We start from the raw sequence: 22,589 nt of genomic DNA on the forward strand, positions 1-22,589 counted from the left end.
TTTCTAATAATTATCTGACGCTTTATTTCGTGCATGGTATAAAATATTTTATGTTAAGAACAGTCAATTTCCCTATTGTATTTTCATTGTGCAATAAAGATTAACCCCCTTATTCATAAACGTTCACTAATGTTATCAAGCCGATAAAGTTCGTTTGTCCCTTTCCTAGGTATTGGTGTGATAGAAAGGGACAAATGAACTTTATCGGTATGATAATTTTAGTGAACGTTTATGAATAAGGGGGTAAATAATTAAATAAATAAATAAATAAACGAGTCTGCAAACCTACCACAAATTAAATCTTAAATACAGAGTGGTCTTACGTACCTTGATCGCAGCGACTCGATCTCCGCTTTATATTCCAAGTGCATTTTCTCCTGCGCCTCTTTCAACTCTTTCTGTTTCTGAACGTCAGCCTCTTCTAGCTTCTTCTCAAACAACTTAATCTCCTCTCTAGTTTTATCTAATAATTCTTTTGTACTGTTGTGCTCTGCTTCTAACCTTTCAATGTCACTTTCGTGAAGTGTTTGTAATTCTTCCTTCTCTTTCTTTAAAGATTCTATAACGTCGTCTTTGCCATCGAGGGCTGCCTTCATATCGCTAAGTTCTAACTCGTGGTCGACGGTCAAGCGCTGCGTTTGCTCGCGGAATTTTAAAGCATTATCTTCGCTCTCTTTCTGCCACGCTTCTAAGATTTCTATATATTTTCCTTTTATAAACTTCTTCTGTTCATCAATTTCTTCTTTGAATCTAGCTAGTTCTTCCCGAATTAAAACAATGTTAACTCTACATATGCCATATAATTTTAGGAGGAAGTCTTGGAGCCTTTCCATGTTTATTTTATGAGTATCCATGTTGTCCTACAATAAAAATGATCTCACATTATTGTATTATTCTATAACTAGCCTGTGAAGGAATAAAATAGCATGACAATGATGTCAATGATATTTATAGCATTTTTAGATGACCGTCGATATGTTTATAGCAGAAGAGACAGGGGACAGTTGATCCTATTGACTTAATTAATTCTTGAGACCTGCGGTGGTCAAAATCTAGGGTTTAAACTTCGGATGTGCTCTGCACAGACCAGAAAAAAATCTTTCTCGAAAAATTACAAAAAGAAAACAGGACATGAATGTTATCGTACACAGACTGTGAAATATTATACGCTACCGCGCTATTTTCAACGAGAAGCTAGTGAAACGCTTAAAATTACTATTTTATATTCTTTACTGTCTTATAACTTGAGAGAACCAAGCCACCCTCAGAACCAACTGACCCCAATTTCCCCTTCTCTATGAGATACAAGCGAAATCATAAAAGAGCGCTACAGTATAGCTGGTACGGGGCCGGTGAGACAGGAGCAACAAAAACAACTAGTGTATCTAATGAGACCTTTCTGTAACCTTGAACTTGTTGAGAACTTTGACCTTTCAGTTTATCTATAATTAATCGGGCGTGACTCGCGAATCGTGGTCGCAAAAAACTGATTCGCCGAAGATGTAAATAAAATATAAAAACTGAAAGACTCTATAGGAAGATGCGTTCATTAAAATAAAAAAAGTTGCGGGGCTTTTATTATCACTACTATCACTAGAGCAAACTCTGAGTGGTACTTTTGTGCGAAGGGACTGCTTCTATTACACATCTAGTGAATATCTAAGTGAGATGTAATAGGTGACGTTATCTATATAAGTGATACTAAAGATATCAGTCCCATTTTATGTTATAGGACTGAGATTTTGCTAAAGTTTTTGATCAGTATTTCAATGGAACGCAACTTTGTATCAAAATAATATTAATATTTCATGAATTCTTAGACGCATGAAGTTACTAGCTACTTATAATAATTAATACTGAAACAACGAAAGCGATAGTCAAAACTCCGTTGGGACTTGTCTAATACCAACATTGTTACTTGATGCGACATCATTACAAAGTTCCCACATAAATAAAACAAAAGAGGTCCCACCAGACAATTTACGGGTTTAGAATGACCTGTCGTTCGTCCCGACCCCATTCCAAGCTGGACGGTAGCGACTCCTCGATGTAGAACTCCGAATTCTCGAACTCGTTTCGCTCTCGCTCGTCCTCGAGTATAACGGGAAGGCGCACCTCAGTCACCGTGGATACGGCCATGGTGTCCGGGACGCATATGGTCGATGTGTCCACTCTCTGTTTCTGCGATGTGCTCTGGCGGCTGAGACGTTCGAAGTCGACGTCTGTTTCTGATTCAAAGTCCCTGCGTAGAAAACGGGAGGGATATTAACATAACGTAAAATCCAGTAAGATATCGTTTTCAGTATGTTTCAGAATAACTTACTTCTCAAAATCTACTTGGACGTCAATATCTCTTTCTTGATGATCTGAAGAACTTATCCTGCAAAATGAAAAAGTAGGCATAAATAAAACATGGTCTCAATCAATACACAAGTCAATAAAAACGTAAATAGCGCAGGAAATAAAGGTTAAACCCAAAAGAAAAATTTAAGATAACAACATTAACAACCCGATTGCATTAGACAGGTTCACTATTATCTGGCAGAAACTTTTTACGCATATACTTGATTCGTATAATAGTTTTTGGCAGAAGTAACGTTTGGCAGAAACACCTTACGCAGAATATGCTTTGGCATAAATCATTTCGCAGATTTTTGTAATACCGAATCGTCTCTTGTCATAATGTTGATGATCATAGTAGTCTTTTAGTCGAACAATACTTTTGCAGATAATATTTAGGCGGCATAGAGTTGCAATTTGTTGTTTGATAGCGAGTTGGATATGTTGGGGATGCAAGATACCTAACACTCCTCCTCGCTTCGCTCGTCGTCGTACCTAACGGTGACTCTGGGGCAATTTTTCCTTTTTCATAGCGTGTAATAATTCTGCTAATGTAATATTATACTATAAGATTATTATGGTACATACAATTATGCTGAATCAAAGTCGACCAAAGTAATGTTCTGTAAAACAATATTCTGCCAAATGTGTTTTATGTGTGGTGGTAATAATGCCAACTAAGTTTTCTGCAAAATTACCGTTCGACTGAAAGTGTTTCTGCGAAACATGTTATGCGAAGTGTGTTTCGGACTAAAATTATTCTGCCAGATGAGGGTAACCCCATTAGACATTATATTTCATTTCTTATACTCCTCAAACGTAGATATGTCGAACATCACATCACAGAAACATTTTTTCAGCCTTCATAAAATAATGGCGACGTATCTACATAAGTACTGGTCCAATTTTAGCATTCACAATCAACAATCGTCTACGTACCTCTGCTGAAAGAACTTGACAGTCAGACCCATATCATAATTCGGCACATCTTTCGCCAGCTGTGGAAATGCTGTAGCTATAAGCTCCACGTCCTCATCGGTGACCTGCGGTAGCCGCGCGTCGAACGCAGGCAGCGACTGCGTAGCGAAATGCCCTTCGAAGAGACAGTTGAAGTGTACCATAACAGTATTATTCTACTAACCTCTGCTGAAAGAACTTGACAGTCGTCTCCATATTATAATTTGGCACATCTTTAGCCAGCTGTGTCATGCCAGGGAACAGGCTCTTGAAGAAATGCCCTTTGAAGAGACAATTGAAGTATACCATAACAGTATTATTCTACTAACCTCTGCTGAAAGAACTTGACAGTCGTCTCCATATTATAATTTCGCCCATCTTTAGCCAGCTGTGTCATGCCAGGGAACAGGCTCTTGAGGAAATGCCCTTCGATTCGAAGAGACAGTTTAAGTGTACCATAACAGTGTTATTCTACTAACCTCTGCTGAAAGAACTTGACAGTCGTCTCCATATTATAATTTGGCACATATTTAGCCAGCTGTGTCATGCCAGGGAACAGGCTCTTGAGGAAGTGCCCTTCGAAGAGACAGTTTAAGTCTACGATAACAGAATTATTCTACTAACCTCTGCTGAAAGAACTTGACTGTCGTCTCCATATCATAATTCGGAACATCTTTAGCCAGCTGCGGGAACGCGGTGGCTATAAGCTCCACATCTTCATCCGTGACCTGCGGTAGTCGCGCGTCGAACGCAGGCGGCGACTGCGTGGCGAAGGCCGGTGGTAGCTCCGTCATACCAGGGAACAGGCTCTTGAGGAAGTGCCCTTCGAAAAGACAGTTGAAGTCTTGCCGTCGTATTATTTCTTCTTCGTGGATTTTTATTAGTTTCGCCGCTAAGTCTGTCGCCCACTGAAATGAATGGTGGAAAATTACTATGTAAATTGTTTCAGTGTAATCATGGTCGTAAAGTTGTTTGCCAAAGTTAGAAATCGATTATCTAAAAACTGTGACTAATCGTTTCATTTTGTTTCACATAATGCGTTGTAAGTTCTCGAGTGCCATCGACCTAAGGGGTCATGCCATATAATTCTTTTAATCAATGAGGAATGTAAAGAAGATTGCTGTGAAGCAGATATAGAACTCGACCTCGGCATAAATATGTCTGGTTTTGACTGGCTTACTTGACAGTTCCGTTTCTTATTATATATAGATAAAAAGTCCCGACATGTTCTGTCTGGCAATCTCTGCGTGAACGAGCACTGCAGTACAACTCAGATTGCCTGCGGCATTCACTTAAGGACGCACGAGCGTTGAACCAGATGTGTCCCAGTCTTAAGGAATGGAGTTCCTGTAGTCAACATCGAATAAGATAATGAGAAAAACTACCTTCAAATGTGCTTGTGAGAACATTCTTCTCCTAGCAACCTCGTGGACAGCGCGGACGTAAACCACAGGCGCCCGATGTAATTGTGCCACGATGTCGAAGTAGCGCGCGAGACGGTTGAAACACTGGAAGCTAAGCATGGCGTGTGCGTCCTGCACTGACATCGAGTTCTCGATCATTAGGACTGCCCTGAAAAGTAATGAAAGGTATGTATTAGCAAACAAACTTTAAAAACGAAAGTTGCAAAAAAAGTAACGAATGTCTCTTACTAACAAAATTCTACATTACATCAATATGTAATTGGATGAATCAATTTTTTCTTGTCTGTTATTGCCATGGTTACGGTCTCCTGAGTCACGCTGGTTTTATGCCAAAATATGCTACTTAAACTAAGCAAACATGCATTTTTCTGGCGTTAACAAGCCCTTTATTTTTACCACCTTAATTTGCCACCTACAAACATGGACTTCATGCATGCTTGCATAATTTCAGTAGCATAATTTTGCATAAAACCAGCGTGACTCAGGACCGTAACCATGGCAATAACAGACAAAAAAAAGTTGATTCCCCCAATCAGACCAGAAACAGCTAAGAGGCATTTTAGCGTCAATCATTTCATAGATAGTGTGTGTTAAAAGTAAAACTCGCCCTATAGCTCAGAACACACTTATAAATATTAATTTATGGCATGTTTCAGAACCACAACAAGTGTAACGAACGGTATGATTCAAAAGCGCACTGCAAGAAATTAGTCGCAGTGTGTTCAAAAGTCCAAACTTACTATCACTTATTTAGCACCAAATAAATCTTAGTAGAACAATTACTGCGTTAAAATTAATTTCATAATACTTACTTTAATCTAGCCTTCAGTATATGCGACAGTTCATCTTTTGACTTGGATATTCGTCGCCTAATATCAACTAGGGTCTGGTGTCCTTTGAGCAGTTTTTCGAGTTGGCACCAATGTGACTGCACCAATGTTGGCAATACTGACGGGTCGCAAGCGGCGTTTAATCGCTCTCGGTACTGAAATAATAAACAAAATGTTATTTGGGTAATAACATATACGACACAGGGCAGGTAAAACACATTTTTAGATCCTTTTTTTTGGGTGCTAAGCTATATAGACCGTTCTAGTATCTAGACTATACAGACGGATTTGCTGTTTAATACTCAACTTATAACATAACACACATACATACATACTTACATATAATCACACCTGTATCCCATAAAGGGGTAGGCAGAGCACATGAATACTAAGTTTCAGTGCCACTCTTGGCAAAAAGGGGTTGAAAGAAATCCAAATTGTGACATTGCAGTGACAGACATACATTTATATTCACACCTGTATTCATAAAAGGATAGGCAGAGCACATGAATCTGCACAAGTTTCAATTGACGGATTGAATCCGAAATTGTGATTAGCAGTGACCGATTGCTAGCACATCTTCCACATCACAATTGAACCAAAATGAAACTAGGTCACCCGCGGGGGGAAGAGGGAGAGATAAAATTCTTAACCACACAGGGCTCGCCTTATTACGTCTTATCATATCGACCCACCTGTATTAGCGACGCGGCCTGGTCGTGCTGATCTCGCTCGAGTTTCTTCACCTCGCTGAGCAGCTGGTCTAGACGGTACAGTCGGTCCTCGATGCCCTTGATCTGCTTTAGGCCGTGCACGTTGGCGTATTCTAGCACGTTGCATAATTCTTCTTCCAATTCTTTCAGAGGCTCTGCATCAATCTAAATTATAAAACATATTACACAATTTATTGAAATTTTAAGTAATAAGATAAACATGTCAAAAAAATCCTTAACTAATTACTACTTACTTAATTATAAAACAAAATGTTAAAACGTAAGAATATGAAAACTTAAGTTGGTGTAACAAATAACCGTTAACGATTTTAGTTCAATTTGGCCTGTGCAAACCGGCCTGCAAAACGTAGTTTGGTTTGGAGAGCCCTGATTAGAAAAAAAATCTCTCGTTTGGGGAAAGGAAAGAATGCTGCGGGAACGATTACTATAGTATACCAAATGGTGTATATTTGGTGTATCTGTGTTAAATGTACGTTTGCCACAGTGAGGGTTTCTAACACAGAACTAAATTTAGATAGAAGAAACAAGTTCATCTATTTGTATAAGGGCCGAGCGTGTCAAATTTTGTACTGAAGTTGTTTCTTGCCTGTAATTTTAAATATGTCTCAGGCTCTTGATTGTTCATAATTTTTGTGTTGTTGCAATTGAATATCACGTAACGAGGCATTTTTTATGTTTTGATTGACTTCAACTTACAAAAATTGACGCCCGAAAGCTGCAAGCTGCGATTAAAGACGGACAACTCAGTGGATTTCACTGAGTTCATTTGACACGCTAAGTAGATACGTTTGCTTGATCTATGGTATATATGACATCTGTGGTTTCTAAATTAAAAGTAGTGTCCAAATTTTCTGTTTGAGATTCTGGAAAGGTCCATTATGGTCAATACCAAAATTGATGTTTTATATAAATTATACATTTTCAGTTTTGATCAGACACTAACTACTTAAAAAGTCAAAGCCGATCTCGTTAGTTATTTTAACAGAACTGCGCACTTTGAATAATCATCATATTATTGAATTATTGTTCACTATCAGTCAATTTTAACAATCACTCCATTCAACGGCCGAACTCAGTCACTAGGTTGGATTAAATAAGAATAGTAACCTATAAACCCACTTTGATAACTCCTTAATAGCTTTACCGATAAATGTTCTTACAGAGTTACAGTAAACCTGTACTACACAATTTACTTGTACGTGTAGGTAGTTATAAATCTTATAATTCTTAGTGAAAAAGACGTTAAAGAAAAATAGAGATATTTATAGAGATGACTGAGATCAGCTAATGTAGAAATTGTAAAAGCATTGCAAGGCTATTACTGAACCAGTGAGCTACAACTTCGGCGTTGTCGTCACTTTCCATCAGGTGCGACTAAGGCCGATAGTCCACTATCATATGTTTATCATAGAAATATGATCATAGGCAACCTGCCTTTTTTTTTCACGTTGGAGAAAAAGGGAGGCATACAGACCTATGATCATATATCTATTTTATGACAAACATATGATAGTGTACTTTCGACCTAAGGTCAATCACTGGCCAGTTTATAATTATAATATAAAAAAGCGCCTAGTGTCAGCTACGTTATGTTGAGTTACTCAATACATGAGCGACAATAGGCTACTTTCTTACTAGTCAAATCAGCTTCTTTTTAAGAACTGTCAAAACGATTTGCTAATATGGAATTACTATGAAATACTGAGGAGTGACGTCACGGTCAAATCATTTACTTTATCTTTCTGCTTGACTTATTAAATAGAAATTATGTTTAAAAGTAACTACTGTCCATATTTTTCTTTTAATTATGTGGTGCTTTATTTCGTGCACTGCATAAAATATTTTATTTTAAGTATAGGAAACTAGCCTATACCCTTTGTGGGCGTCGGGATGTTTTATTTAAAAATGCAAAAAAAAATATGTTCATGAATCTATGTAAAATAAGATTGGGCCCATATCCAGTGTAGAAGCGTCGGTTCCTCCTTGTTTTCATAAGAATGGGCTTTAAACGTTACTATAACTCATATAGGAGCTAAATAAAGTGTCAAAATATCTTACCAAGGATAATCCTTTTTGGCAGTAATCTAAAATATCTTGTAACGATACCTTGTTTCCTTGCGCCAATATCCAGTAAAGTAACGTCGGGACTTTAAACGTTACTCCAAAGTCTTCAACTCCTATTATGAGCTAAATAAAATGTCAAAATATCTTACCAGTGCCAATCCTTTTTGGCAGTAGTCTAAAATGTCTTGTAACGAAGCCTTATTGCCCTGCGCCAATATCCAGTGAAGTAACGTCGGTTCCTCCTTGTTTTCATAAGAGTGGGCTTTAAACGTGACTCCTTCATCGGACTCCTCGATCGGCTCGGCGGGCGCTGGCGCGTGCTCCGTGTCTTTGCTGGTTGATGCGTCTTTGTGACCGAACACTGGAAATTGATATTGATTAGCTCAAGGTACAGAATACCCACCTATTGTAATAACAAAAGAGGAGTAAAGAAACAATATGGCACGTAGCACGAAGGTAATGGTTACTTTTTAAAAATTGTTTTAAAATTACTGGTTAGATTCGAAATAAACAATAGAACATAGAATGCGGTATCGATAAACAAGCGACTTATTTTAATATAGTAGATGGTTACCATGGGCAATTTATGTAATTTCCCTTAATTAGATCGAGTAAAAAATTCTATATAAAACTAATGTTGTGTTAGCCCCATCTTAAACCTAACAGATTCAAAGTAAACAAAAAATAATAATAAGCGCTAGTCTTTATCACATGGCTTTAGTCATAACCCAAATGTGACCCAATTATATTAATATTTATATAGATATAAATATAATTACTGAAAGAACTTTGGCCTTCACCTAATACCAAATTATAAAGACTGGTAAACTCACGTCACTCGTGGAGTTTCCATCATGAAAATAGGTTTGTTTATAAATACTCTTGACAATTACCGCAACCACACTTGAAGTACCTGCTCGTACATTCACGATGACGTATATATTTGTGAAATTTAACCTTTAATATGATGACTATACGAACCAAAGGTACGTATAATCGTGAATAAGACGATGGATAAGCATGCACAGACCACCTCAACTAGTAGACGGAGCATTCAAGACAACTCAAAGTTAAGCGTGTGCTCTTTGTAAATGCTTCATGATGAGGTGTCGTGGTATCCTGTGTATGCGATACTCATGGGAGCGATATTCATTAACTCTATAAAATTAAAGTTAACATTTCTAAAACATGTCATTTTTGTGTATAACAATATTACACTTTAGTGAATGTTTACACACAGTATGAACCGGTGAAACGAGCAGCGGGAAACGTACATAGTTCATAAATAAATAGTTTCTTATCTTAATTACTAGTATAAATTTTATCACCGATTATTTGTTGCCATACGTAAGTAGGTACATTAGTATTTACTAATGTACCTACTTACGTATGGCAACAAATAATCGGTGATAAACCTAATCAGAATTTAAATAAATGTTTCGTCTCTCAGTAGAAAAGTATTTTTTGCATTCGATTGGAGAGAGGTATTTATTAATTCTATGGGTCGGTTGCATCAAACCGTCGGTCACCGTTAAAGCGTTCGTTCAATTTTAATGTATGAGAAGTTCCATAGACGTCTGCTGTGTGACGATGATGTGTCTGTCAAATGTGGTTGATGCAACTGGCCCTATATCTTTAAATGTAATATATATCAGCTTATCTTTATCTTACGGCAAGCGACAAAATGGGACGTTTTGCTGGAAAATGACACATTTAATATTGACTAGATCAAGTGTGAAATTAACAACTTATGATTTGGTCTTGGACAAACATGCACGTTTTTTAATAAATGCAATACGTTACAAATCAATGTGACATTAAAATCGATCAAAAAAAGCTGATTATAATTAAGTATATTCGCACAGATTGACGTCACCTGTCCCGTCCCAAGGTCTCATGAGATCGGTGCGGTGATCTCACTAATAGGTTTTGTGTGGAATCATCTCAGTGAATACTCGTAAAAGAATGTTGCCGTAATAAATATGTGTATATATTTCTTCACTTTAATTCGTTGCAATAAGGTGTAAAATGTACACATATTTAAGAACTCGACTGTACCACGACGGTGTCAAACAAGCATACGGCCCGTGATGGTGTGCGATTACCGTAGCCTAAAGACTCTTGTAACTCCAAACGTGTTACATGTGGATTTTACAATCCCTTTAAAAACCTCGGAAAAATACGGCAAGCATAAATTATTCCTCTTTCCCTTTATGCATTCAACTTCCATTTATTTGTCACAACGGAAAATTTGTTTAGTAAAATATACCTACATTAACATTCCCTATTATTAGATTTATTAGTTATCTGTTACCTAAACTTAATATTAATTGGCACATATTATACGATACGCCGCATCATATTCCATAAAGAGCAGTTAATACGGAGACTATAAACCTATAAAAGTTCCACGGCTAAGCTGCAAATAAAAAATTTATAACTCGAACATAAAAATAAAAACGCTTACCATCTTCCTCCTCCGATAGTTTGAACGCCTCCACTCCAAAGTCCTGGTTAGTCTTCTCCGATCCATCCAAAGGTTGGCTTATCCTATAGTATTGGCCTTCGAAGTCGGTCTCCTCGAACACGTCGAAAGCTGAGAACCGATGCGCCTCCGCGTTCAGTTGGAGGGCCGGCAGAATTGGAATCTTGCCTAAAGATTCTAACACTTCGTTGAGACTGAAAGTAAAGTGATTGAGCCAATTTGTGACTTACGAAACAATTGCATTATTTAAACGAGACTGTTCGGTGCCATTTATTATTATAGGTGCCATTTAACTAAATGAGACACAAAACAATTCTACCAATAATAAGTTCTTTAATTGGTTTGGTTGGTTCAGTCACAGATTTTTTTTTTAGATAATAAAATTGAAATTTGAAATGAGTATTAGGTAATCTGGGCAAAAGGTAAAAATCTTACTAAAATGGGCAACTCTTTTAGATATTTTATAAAGAGTAGATATGCGATTTCACTCGTATAGACTTCCATATGTAAGGTACATACAAGAGATACAGTCGGGAAAATGTACAATGCCAAAATGCATAAAAATGTCTATAAACATACACTTTAGCTCTTCGACAATAAATCTACTCGTAAACCGCTTTCACGTATGATGACGACCATACTATGGCCAAGCATCGATCGAGATTTAATAAGGTGTCGACCGAATTAGACACGCATCGTGCACGTCAACCGACGGCTACATCAGAATAATCGCGATACGTACAAACGGTGCAATTTGCATACTGATTTAAAGTTCAAATGCGTAAATAAGAAAGTTTAATGGATCTGTCCGAGGCACACTTCAGAATTAACAAACAAAGAGACGACGTAGGCGATAGCGCTGACGTCAAAGTTTCTTTAAAAGGACTTATATCTAAAGTGCCTTGAATCGAAATTGAATAGATATTTATAGACGTTGGCATACAGACTCCACACGAGATTGTTCGCGATTTACGGTAATGACTCGGCCATCGGTTTATAGAGCGAAGTACAGTAGCGATCAAAAGCATTATTTTCTCTTGTCATCAATCTAACTTTTACTTTTACAAAATATGCTTAACCTAGTCTAATATTCCCTAAGTCTTAGGGAAGCCTAAAACATGCCTTTATCTATAGTAATGTTTTTAAAGAAAACAATTAGAAAATGTCAACACTTTTCGTCGCTACTGTAAGCTTGCGTGACGCTGTTACTATTAGATAGCATTAAGTCTATTTCATGACAGACACGTCGTATTACCCTCAATTGTGTAGAAACTGAATACTAGACTTAATAAAAAAGATTTTCTAATGCAGCCCGAGTAGATTTAAAATTACTGGTTATCTTATGCTCAAGTGAAAGTCAACGCGCCATGTATGGATACGACTTAAGTAAGTACATTTTGTAGCTTTCCTTGAAGCATTTTATTTATGTTTGAAAGTTAATATGAAATCGATGTGGGTAAAGCAGTATAATGTGTAAATTAAATTCTACTAAGGAAGTTAATTTGAATTGCAACTTAATCAGCTGAAATTAATCGAATCCGTAATCAAAAAGATTGCTACATTAAATAAAATTTACCTCCGCTCATTACACAGTATAATACCTAAGCTAAGTTAGTTAAGTTAGCTAGAACACGCTCTGATAGACTGCACTATATTTTCAACAAAACAAATGTCAAATTAATTTACATACAATAACATACAGAAAAAGTACAGGATGTAATAGTCCCCTGAAATATTCCACTAACCCCGATATCACGACAAAGGTATGTGTATATGTGTTTCATACATCTTGGCTGGCCATGACATTTTATAATTTTTTTTACTATACCTATTGGGGTTGCTGCCTTATTAAAATTTGCTCAGTTACCTCTATGTCTCCCCGTAAATTCTTAGTAGGGACTAAAAAAACACTCGGTATAGTTCTACCTACAGACGATAGTTAAATATGCAACATTTTTTCTGCAAGTCTACGCTAAATGTTACTCATCGTTTTTTTGTTCTATTTGCCAAACACAAAGCAGCGCGTCCAATTAAATATTAATGAGCGGTAACACGTCCGCGTGGCCGTGGCGGGTGCTCAACAGAAATAGGTCAAATTATTACAATTTTACATAGATAAAAACTATCGAAACTTATCAAAGGAATATCCACAAGGCCGCATGATTACAAGTCTGGGCTAGACTTTCTAATTACGTATGCAATCAATAGAATAACAATATTGCTTTCATACATGTGATTCTATCGTTTCACGCTAACCCAATAGTGATAAGATCCATTTCCGAATTAGATACGCTATTTTGAGGTTATCGCTTTCGTAATAACTGCTGAATATATAATACACCTATATAAGGTCAATGTCGGAAACTATTTACCTATTAAGGCCATCATGTGCTCAGCCATGGTAACGCGAACGACATATTAACGCTAAACTTCGCAACCTCGTACTACCTCTCTCATTTGATTTGTCATTTCAACTTTAAGCAATATCTCATAAGGTTGTTATTTATGTTTTACTATTGGATAGGGGAAGAATTATGAGAATGGACGTAGGAAACGATGTGTTAATGGTTCAATTTACTAAGGTGATTCACGTCTTTCATAAATGGTTACAAACACTCAACAAGTAAACTAAAAGGATAAAGGATTTGCAAACTGTGCCATTGTATGATTAGAAACCAGAACAAACCGAATACAGTACAGTACAGATGTCTATAATAATTATTTTCTATCGTATTTTCTCCGAAAAGTAGTGCTTGTCGTGCTAGTTCGGTCAACGTTAGTACTCGTCGTACTGAGTCAGACTGAAATAGCATGACACGTTCGTTCGTGAATTTCCGTGAAAATACGAAGGAAAAACATTTCGCACTACATCTGTAAAAGGCAAAAATTTTGAAAAAAGGGTACGGAAAAAACAACATTTATGTGATATATTACTGGCCGATAGTGTAGAATAGTGTAGATAAATTCATCACTGGCTACAATAATGTCCACGCGTGATATCTTTGTATGATAATCAGTTCGGTTCGTCTATTGCAGATCTATTAGATAATAGTAATGTTAAACTTACGCAGTCAATTGTTCGTGGTACTCGTCTTTTTTTAGCCGATGTTTTCTGAATGATTCTTTGAAATTCCTAGATCTTTCGCAGAATTCGTTGAAGATGTCTTCTAAATTCGCCACAACCGCCGACCAACCCTGTATGAAAACCAATTATTGTATCAAGTTGTTATAATAGCTAAAAAAAATCCTACAAAACATAAGACTACGTACATCCACTTCCAGACACCAACTCAAGAAAATATTTCTAGTGTGATAAAGATGTATAAAGACACCCCATAACGGAACATACTACTAATGATATTAGTCATCAATCAACACCTGCTCTATTAGTATTAGGACATGTCCGATATAAAAATAAATACCAAAGGCCATATACGTTCATACAAGAAACACGTACAATTATATAAATATAATATGCACGCTATGGGCGTGTCTGATACTGTGATAGAGACATTGATCACCCAAGTAATATAATCTTCGTAAAATAAGGTTGTCGTTCTTAATAAGTAATTAACTTTCCAAAAATTTTGAAACTTTAATTATGTTAAGCATACAGTCATACAGAAATATGATATACGCCATATCCATATTTCTTTTTAGCTTTTTACCTTGTACTTAAAACATTCATAAAAACAACCAACTGACAAAACATAATACAAGGAGAGTTGTAAACTCGGAAGCAGATGGTTTCAAATTAGCTAGCTACGTTTGAAATTGTAGACCACTCGTAAGACGGCTAGCGCCACGTTACGTTACGCACGAACTTAACAATGGATCTACGTTTCTAAATGAATAGATAGCGCCACGGACAATTTCCGGAAAACTACAAGTAGAAGAATCATTTTTAATTATGTTAGTTTTAACTTAAAACAAGGCCTGGCTGAAATTGTATTTCATGTTTTAAGTTTTTTTATTTACAAACTCATTTGCATTTTTTTTTTGAGTTGGTACCTGTGCAAATTAATTTTGATCTAAGCAGGAACAGGTGACATTGACACTTGTCACTGACAATTCTGTGCCTATTTCTGGGTTAATAAGTAACATGTCCTTTAAAAAGTAATATGTCCTTGTTCAACAGGCAACGAACGGCGAAGTGTCACTATCGGGCGACAATTGTGTCGCTTAACTTCAAACCTGGGTAAATCTATTTTGCTGTAAGGTTGATTACCTTTCAGATTATATTACTTTTTTTGTATACATATATTCAACCTTAAAGCAGAATGGATTTACTCAAGTTTGAAGTTAAGTGACACAATTGTCACTGTCGTGAAATAGGCCACTGAACTGAAAATGGAAAAATCACCTTCTTGAGGTGCTATCACATCAATAGGAATATTCGCTTTGAGTCTCTGATACTAGGGATCCAGAGCATCGAGTTCTATTTTCACCCGTAACAGTGAATTTTCCACTTATTTATTTTGAAGACCCATGAGAGCCACAGTCATATGTAGAAGTGACTTACCTGATGCTGTAAATGCTGCTCATGCACCAACTGATCGCAGCTCTTAGAAACATCGTGCGCTAGATCACTGAACTGCTGCGCCAGCGTCGCGCACTTTATCACAGTGTTGACGGTCGGCTGAAGCGAGCAACACATGTCCACGTTCGCTTTCAGCTCCGCTAGGGATTTCCCTTCCACTCCGCTTCGCGTATCGCTCCGGAACTCGCCTGAACTTAGCTCCACTATTGGACTAAGGTCGCTGTACACTACAATATGAAAGGTTTATTGAGGGACTGCTGTAGGATCATATGTTTTTATAATCATATTTAACTACCTTGTGTTTTTACAACGGTTACAACAGGGGCCGATTTCTCGAAGCTACAGGTTACAATAAAATTTACAAGCGGTAGTCAATGTCTAATATGACAAGTTGGAGAGAGACCCACTTGTAACTTTCAGTTTTGAGAAATGGGCCCCAGGTCAAATAGTATATTATGCGTTGAGACGGAAAACGTTTAAAAAGGGAATAATATGACAGATACAATATCCATCATACAGCTTTAAATTCAATCTAAGTGCATTCCATCTACTGTTCCCTATCTCATTAGAAAAACGAATTTTCTGACCATTTTCAGGTATAGGTGTTTTTTTGACAAGTCTAGAAATATAACACTAACAATATAAATTATATGTAGTTATCGTTATTACGATGCACATCGTTTCAGTAGCCGTTTACTTTTTTTCGAGGATTATACGAAAGTTTTTGTATGTCAATGAGGCTAACCGTAAAATAACCTGATCGTGTGCGTCAGAACGGTGCATGGACCTCGGAGATTCTAAGGAAAAGTTTGAGATATCTGATACAAGTAGGTAAGCAAACATGTTGGACGAAAATAAACCTTGTATTCGTGACGAAAGGACCACAACAATAAGCGTGGCCTTATTGCTGTGTACTGAACACAGCAAAAAGGAGTGTGTACAAGTTTTTAACGGGTTAGCAACGCGCATGTGACACACCTTGAGTTGCAGGCATCCATAGGTGACGGTGACCTCTTTCCATCAGGCGGACCGTATGCTTATTTGCCACCCACGTAGTATCAAAAAAAATCTTCAACTGACTCCTCGTCTTATAAAAGCCTAAGCACAGATCAATTCTCGAAAGCTGGCACGAATAAATAAAAATAAAATAAATAAATATTGGGGACACCTTACACAGATCAACTTTAGCCCCAAACCAGGGGCGGCTCACGCCGCGATCCTAATCACCGCGCTATAAGTACATCCTGGCGGCCGCGAGTTCGCGGCCTACTCAGGGGTGGCGCGCGTTCTCAAGGAAACAACGTTCGCACTTTCTATTGTTACTTTACGTCGCGAGGTTTTTACAAGCGATGTCCGCGTGTGAAATGCTAATAATATTAAGTTAAATAGACATATTGAATCAAATAAATACCATTGGACATTCTTACACAGATCTACTACTGATTAAGTCCCGCACTGAAAAGTTCAATAAGGCTTGTGATGTTGGAACTTGAACAAAATAGTTATTTGTTATACAAGGGGGCAAAGTTGTATTTTAACGCCGAGTGTGGAATTGAAAAACGAGCAAGTGAAAGGATTCTATAGTTGAACCACGAGCGAAGCGAGTGGTTCGAGAATAGAATCCTGAATTTGCGAGTTTTTTAACACACGAGAAGTAAAATACATTTGCACCCGAGTGTAACACAAAACTTTTCTCCTCACTATAGCGAGGAAACTACAACGCAAGAAAATGCGTTTATCACTGGCTTCCAGTAGTTCCACGGGTGGTAAATCATCTTAATTACTAGATTTAACTACTTTTGTCAATTTTAAAGCAGGTAATTTGACTTTATTCAAGGTCAAATTACTTTACCCACTAGTGGATAAAGTGCGTTTTTACCCGCTGCTATTAAAGGACAAAACACGTGTTTCCGAGCTAGTGAGGGGAAAATATATAAATACAGTATATATGTATACCTAGAAAGTACCCAAGACTTGAATATAATAGTATAACATTTTATGTGAGTATTAATTCGTTTGGATCCATAGGTAACCCTATCACCGGACGCCGCGCACGTGCGGCTCGTTTCTTTGTAAGAATTTTGTAGGTATTTAAAAAGGCGGCATTTCGTGAACATCAAAGCAGTGGGCCTTCTGTACTTGTACTATTATATATTCTGTGTCCAAACTAAGCAAAGCTTGTACTATGGCTGCTAAGCGACGATATAAATACTTAAATAGATAAATACATACTTATATACATAGAAAACATCCATGACTCAGGAACAAATATCTGTGCTCATCACACAAATAAATGCCCTTACCGGGATTCGAACCCAGGACCGCGGCTTAGCAGGTAGGGTCACTACCGACTGAGCCAGACCGGTCGGTCGGCCGGTTGGAATGAACAAAACTTTAATCGAGTGATTTTATCGGTTAATCTGCCACACACATACAAATTTTAATTTACTCATTCGTTCCATTCGTGAAAGCTCTTGTGAATTGACCTGTACCTATTCCAAAAATGAACTCATCATCATTGCATTCTTCCTTGCGTTATCCCGGCATTTGCCACGGCTCATGGGAGCCTGGATTTCAAAAATAAACTATCGTCAAGAAAAGGTCCAACGGCCACTCTGACGCACGTTGTACGCCTAATGCACATCACGCTGTAAGGTTCATTCACTAGATCTATAATTAAGAACAATTAGTGGTATCAGCAGCAGATACCAGTAAATTACGACAGTATTAACTCACCGATAGGCTATAATAATCGAAACGATTTGTCTTAACAAGTTTTATTCTGATTTTATTGTCGCTATAACTCCGTACGTTTGACCTCCATTGTCTGAGGAGTAAATTATACCTACTTATTGTCATCTGCACGTGTATTTAAAGATTAATCGCCTATTTCTGAAATGGCTGAGTAATTGGATCATTATTTGTAATCCGTAATGTGGTTATTATACTTATTTTGTTCGTAAAACGTAACATTATTTGCTGCCTGCACTCAGTTGACTCTTAATTTCAATCACCATTTTTTTAAGCTATATAATGAGTTTTAACACATAAATCACATAATAGAGTTTGAACTCAGAATATTTTACAGATGATTAGAGAAATTTAAAACTTTTAAAATGTGGTTATTTTTGAAGAATTAAGTTCAAAACATAATATTGGTAATTCTTCATAATAGGTCTAGCCTCGTAACGCCCACCATACTAGATTTTTGCTAGGGGATTTTGATTCTAGGTTTACTTGAAATTGAGTTCAGTTTCATTTGTTCGAGTAATTTTAGAAACAAAAGAAATGCCACTTTATTTATTTACATGAAAGTAGAAATTCCATGGCAACCAAATGTACATCAATTGTACATTCGGCGGCAAGAGGTTAGAGTTGTTGGTTGTTTTCATTTCTCTGGTTCAATCTAAACAAAAAATTAACAATCATAGAAAAACCCAACAAAAATATCTTCAATAGCCTGTACTAAGCCTGTTCAGTACAGGGATAAACACCCTATAAATAAAATAGAAAAGAATTAAAAGACTTACTGGATTGCTTCAAATGGCTCTCCTTCTCTGATGGTTTGCTAAACATATATATGGGGTTTGTGTCCGTGCCAGCACTATATGAAGACACCATGTGGTCAGACTGCAGCACCTCCCCGCCACTTACGAGGAGCACTAGGGAGCTTGCTGCTATTTTTGTCTTTCTTTCTATCGCTGCTTTTAAACTTGACACGCTGAAAGGAAAGGATCAAGTTAAAAATATAGTTTAAATTGTTTACTGTTAAACTGTGGACTGTCAACAAAGACAGATGAACCCCTCGGAATCAACAAATAAAAAGTATGTTACAGAACTGAGTTAAAGATTTTTTTATATCTTCTTCCAAGTAATGTATCCCATGTGATGGTAGGGTGAGCGTTCTGTAGCTTACATATCCACTTTGCCCTATCCTTAACATTGTTTTTGGATACTGTACATACATAAATATAGATTTTTTTTATTACTTTGCACTAAGTTTTATCTTTTAGCACTACACCTGTACAGTCAACTAATTGGAACCACTGTAGAACTATGTCATAGTGACGTTATAAATCAGATTGTAAGAAATCCCTTACTGTTTGTCATTTTGACATGGTTGTAGAGTTCCAATTGATTGACTGTACCTAAACAGAAACACACATATAACTTGTCAGAAAAGGCACATAAGTCAAATATCAATGGCAACCTGACTTTTCATGCCAACATTTGTTTAATTTCATACTCTTTATGTAAGATTATAGTGCCAGATTATAACCACAACTTACGTCTGCAGCGTGAGATTCATGTCATATGTGGTCATCTGACCAGCATCCACATGGAAAACATACAACATTTTGGCAGTTCAATATTGCTTCCAACTAAAATCAGTCCTGTGTATCACCTCCTTACTGCTTACATTTGCAATGTATCCTCACACTGCAACAAAAAACTTATGATATTAAGAGTTATGTATAAATAAATAAATATTGTGGAAAACCTTACACAGATCAACCTAGGCCCAAACTAAGCAAAACTTGTATTATTGTTGCTAGGCAATGATAGAAAAAAATGTGTAAAATGATAGTTTTAACCCTAGCAAATTCAATTGATAACTAATTCAACATCAAAACAATAAGAATTTCTTGTTTCAAGAAGTAGCCAGCACAAGTAGAGATCAGCAGTTCAAAGAAAAAGTTGAATGACTGATAAGATATGCTAATATTAATTATTATCAAAAAATAATTAAACAATCAAAGATTAAGTGGGGCTAATCTTAGTTTGGCCCACATGTTAACACTGCACCTTTTAACAAGTTTCATATAATGAGAGCAAAAATCACTAAGTTTTCAAATGTGCAAAATAACATGTTTATACCTATAAACAAACAATTCTTTAGAATAACAACTAAATCTTTCTGATTAGTGCTAACCAACACTTATCCAATGACTCATTGTTTTTAAAAATATGTGTAAACAAGTTGTGCTATGTTTCGATTTTATTTATATTCTACCTAATTCATGAAATATTAAGTCAAACAGCATTTTAGTACCTATAAACAAGAAATAAACCTACCTAAAAATATCCATTACTAACCAAAATGATTGTTGATCATGAGTGTGGTAAACATGTCAAATACAAAACAGGTAATAAATTCTGATATTTAGACATAATAGTTAGTAAATAAACTCACTCCTGTCATGATCTCCTTACCAAAGTTCCTATTTTATCTCTAACATGAAATCAATGCGTGCACTATATTTGCGCGCAAATTTACCTTAAATAGTCCCCTTTTATCTGAGTGACACCAAATATCAAAATTTTATTAAGCCAGCATGATTATTAACAGCAAATACTGCTGCTCAAAGCAGGGGGATGAAAGGTAGAAGCAGATTATTTGAACAGACGCGCGCTATTATAATCCGCCTAAATAAAGGCCATGCGCAAAATAAATAACACCTATGTTTAGTACTCACCTAAAATAAACAACGTCATTAATGTTATGATAATATCAAACTTTGATTTCATTCCGACATTAATATTTCTTACCAAAAACAATAACTAAATATGATCTCAAATCAAATTACGGTTGCTCTATAGTGTAGTATTTTTTGCGTTTAAACAACAAAGATTCTGTACTTACACAAACACATAATCGTAATCTACTATCCAGCTCTCAGCAGGCACTGTAAATGTTACATTGTTTGATTTGTGATACATGTAGAATCATTTTGCACTGCAATCCAGTAATATTAAGTAATGGCCGTCAATTACACTGAAATAAAACGCACTGACTACAGCTGACGCTCTTGAGGTCAACAGAAAGCAACCACCATTGCTCGATAATCGCAATAATCAAAAACTCAGCTGACAGTTCCAGTGTTGCCACACTTAAATTTAAAAAACTACCATTAGAATGTTTTGTAGCCAGCTATAAAATACTTATTGTAAAAGGTTAATTCTAATATATATAATAGATGTTGCTAATCTGGTAAGGAATATATGAGTACTGTCAAGGGAGCGCTGTTAATCTTATATACGTTGTAACAGTTCAATATACTATGAAAAAAATAGTTCTCTTAAAATTTTGCAACACTTTAAGTATAGACGACCAGCCAAATTTTTGCACTTAAAATAGGAAGTAAATTATAAAAATCAGAAGCCAATTTTTTTAATGAAACGGTTGCGTTCCTAAACTTTGACTTTGGTGGAATCATTGACGGGCCATAACATAACACTTAAAAATTGCTGAAAAATGTAGGGGTAAACATACATACATACATACAATCACGCCTGTATCCCATAAAGGAGTAGGCAGAGCACATAAACTACTCAAGTTTCAGTGCCAGTCTTGACAAAAAGAGGTTGAAAGAAAACTAAAATTGTGTTGCAGTGACAGGTTGCCAGCCTCTCGCCTACGCCACAATTTTAACCCATATCCCACAGTCGGCTTCTACGACACCCACGAGAAGAAAGGGGGTGGTGAAATTCTAAACCCGGCACCACACGGGCAAATTTGTAGGGGTAAATTGGGGGTAAAAGTTTAATTTACGATTTCTACATATAACCACAACACAAGCCTCTTTGAACTAACCAAGTAACCACATAACTTTGTCAATTTGTGTAAGAATTAAAGGATGACCCGTACAATTTTGTTATTATTATTGAAAAACGCCGTATGAAGTTGCAAGTATGCATTGATCATTGAATTAAATCGGCATTCTTATTGCACACTCATTTTCACCTCAAGCGAACAAAATATCTTCTCATGTGTAATGAAGGACTGACCAACATAGCATAGTTGAGTCACAAATATAAAATACTGCAATACAGTGTAGTCTGTTGGCACGGCTGACCACGTTCATTAATATTTTGTGAAACTATTAAATTATTAATCTATTCTCTACAAATTAAACTCCAAAAAACTACCGATTAGTAGTTTCGTCTTGTTCATGGCAATAAATAAATACAAGAGCGTTTAGTTTTGGCATGATGGAAACATTGGAAACTTATCTAGTAAAATTAGAAATACATGATTCACAAATAAAATAAGTGAACGATATTAAAAAAAAAATACATAGTAATATTAATAGTCTTGATAGAAATATAAAACATTTATAAATTATAATTTATTATAGTCTGGCAAACATAACTTGACAAATAAGAACACCGTTCATGAACAAAATCATTTTTTGGATGCTTGTACAGCGTAAG

The 22,589-nt window shown here is 36.4% G+C and overlaps 1 protein-coding gene across 3 annotated transcripts in view; it reads right to left on the reverse strand.

Annotated features, from left to right (window-relative positions):
• LOC125226876 (RB1-inducible coiled-coil protein 1) overlaps window positions 1-21,208 on the reverse strand; it is a 33,220-nt gene extending 12,012 nt beyond the window's left edge. For all 3 annotated transcript variants that reach the window (XM_048131036.1, XM_048131035.1, XM_048131034.1), the window contains exons 1-14: window positions 21,019-21,208; window positions 19,664-19,814; window positions 18,905-19,095; window positions 15,357-15,601; window positions 13,902-14,029; window positions 10,817-11,028; window positions 8,499-8,710; window positions 6,247-6,429; window positions 5,534-5,706; window positions 4,683-4,869; window positions 3,922-4,205; window positions 2,324-2,380; window positions 2,116-2,242; window positions 328-860 (exon numbers count right to left, since the gene is read on the reverse strand). In XM_048131036.1, coding sequence (XP_047986993.1) covers window positions 328-860; window positions 2,116-2,242; window positions 2,324-2,380; window positions 3,922-4,205; window positions 4,683-4,869; window positions 5,534-5,706; window positions 6,247-6,429; window positions 8,499-8,710; window positions 10,817-11,028; window positions 13,902-14,029; window positions 15,357-15,601; window positions 18,905-19,095; window positions 19,664-19,731 — 2,600 coding nt within the window. In that variant the 5' untranslated portion in view covers window positions 19,732-19,814; window positions 21,019-21,208. The remainder of the gene's footprint in view (window positions 1-327; window positions 861-2,115; window positions 2,243-2,323; window positions 2,381-3,921; window positions 4,206-4,682; window positions 4,870-5,533; window positions 5,707-6,246; window positions 6,430-8,498; window positions 8,711-10,816; window positions 11,029-13,901; window positions 14,030-15,356; window positions 15,602-18,904; window positions 19,096-19,663; window positions 19,815-21,018) is intronic.
• Between the last annotated feature and the right edge of the window lie 1,381 nt (window positions 21,209-22,589).

The sequence above is a fragment of the Leguminivora glycinivorella genome, chromosome 6 (genome assembly GCF_023078275.1).
Source record: "Leguminivora glycinivorella isolate SPB_JAAS2020 chromosome 6, LegGlyc_1.1, whole genome shotgun sequence".
NCBI classification, from domain to species: Eukaryota; Metazoa; Arthropoda; class Insecta; order Lepidoptera; family Tortricidae; genus Leguminivora; species Leguminivora glycinivorella.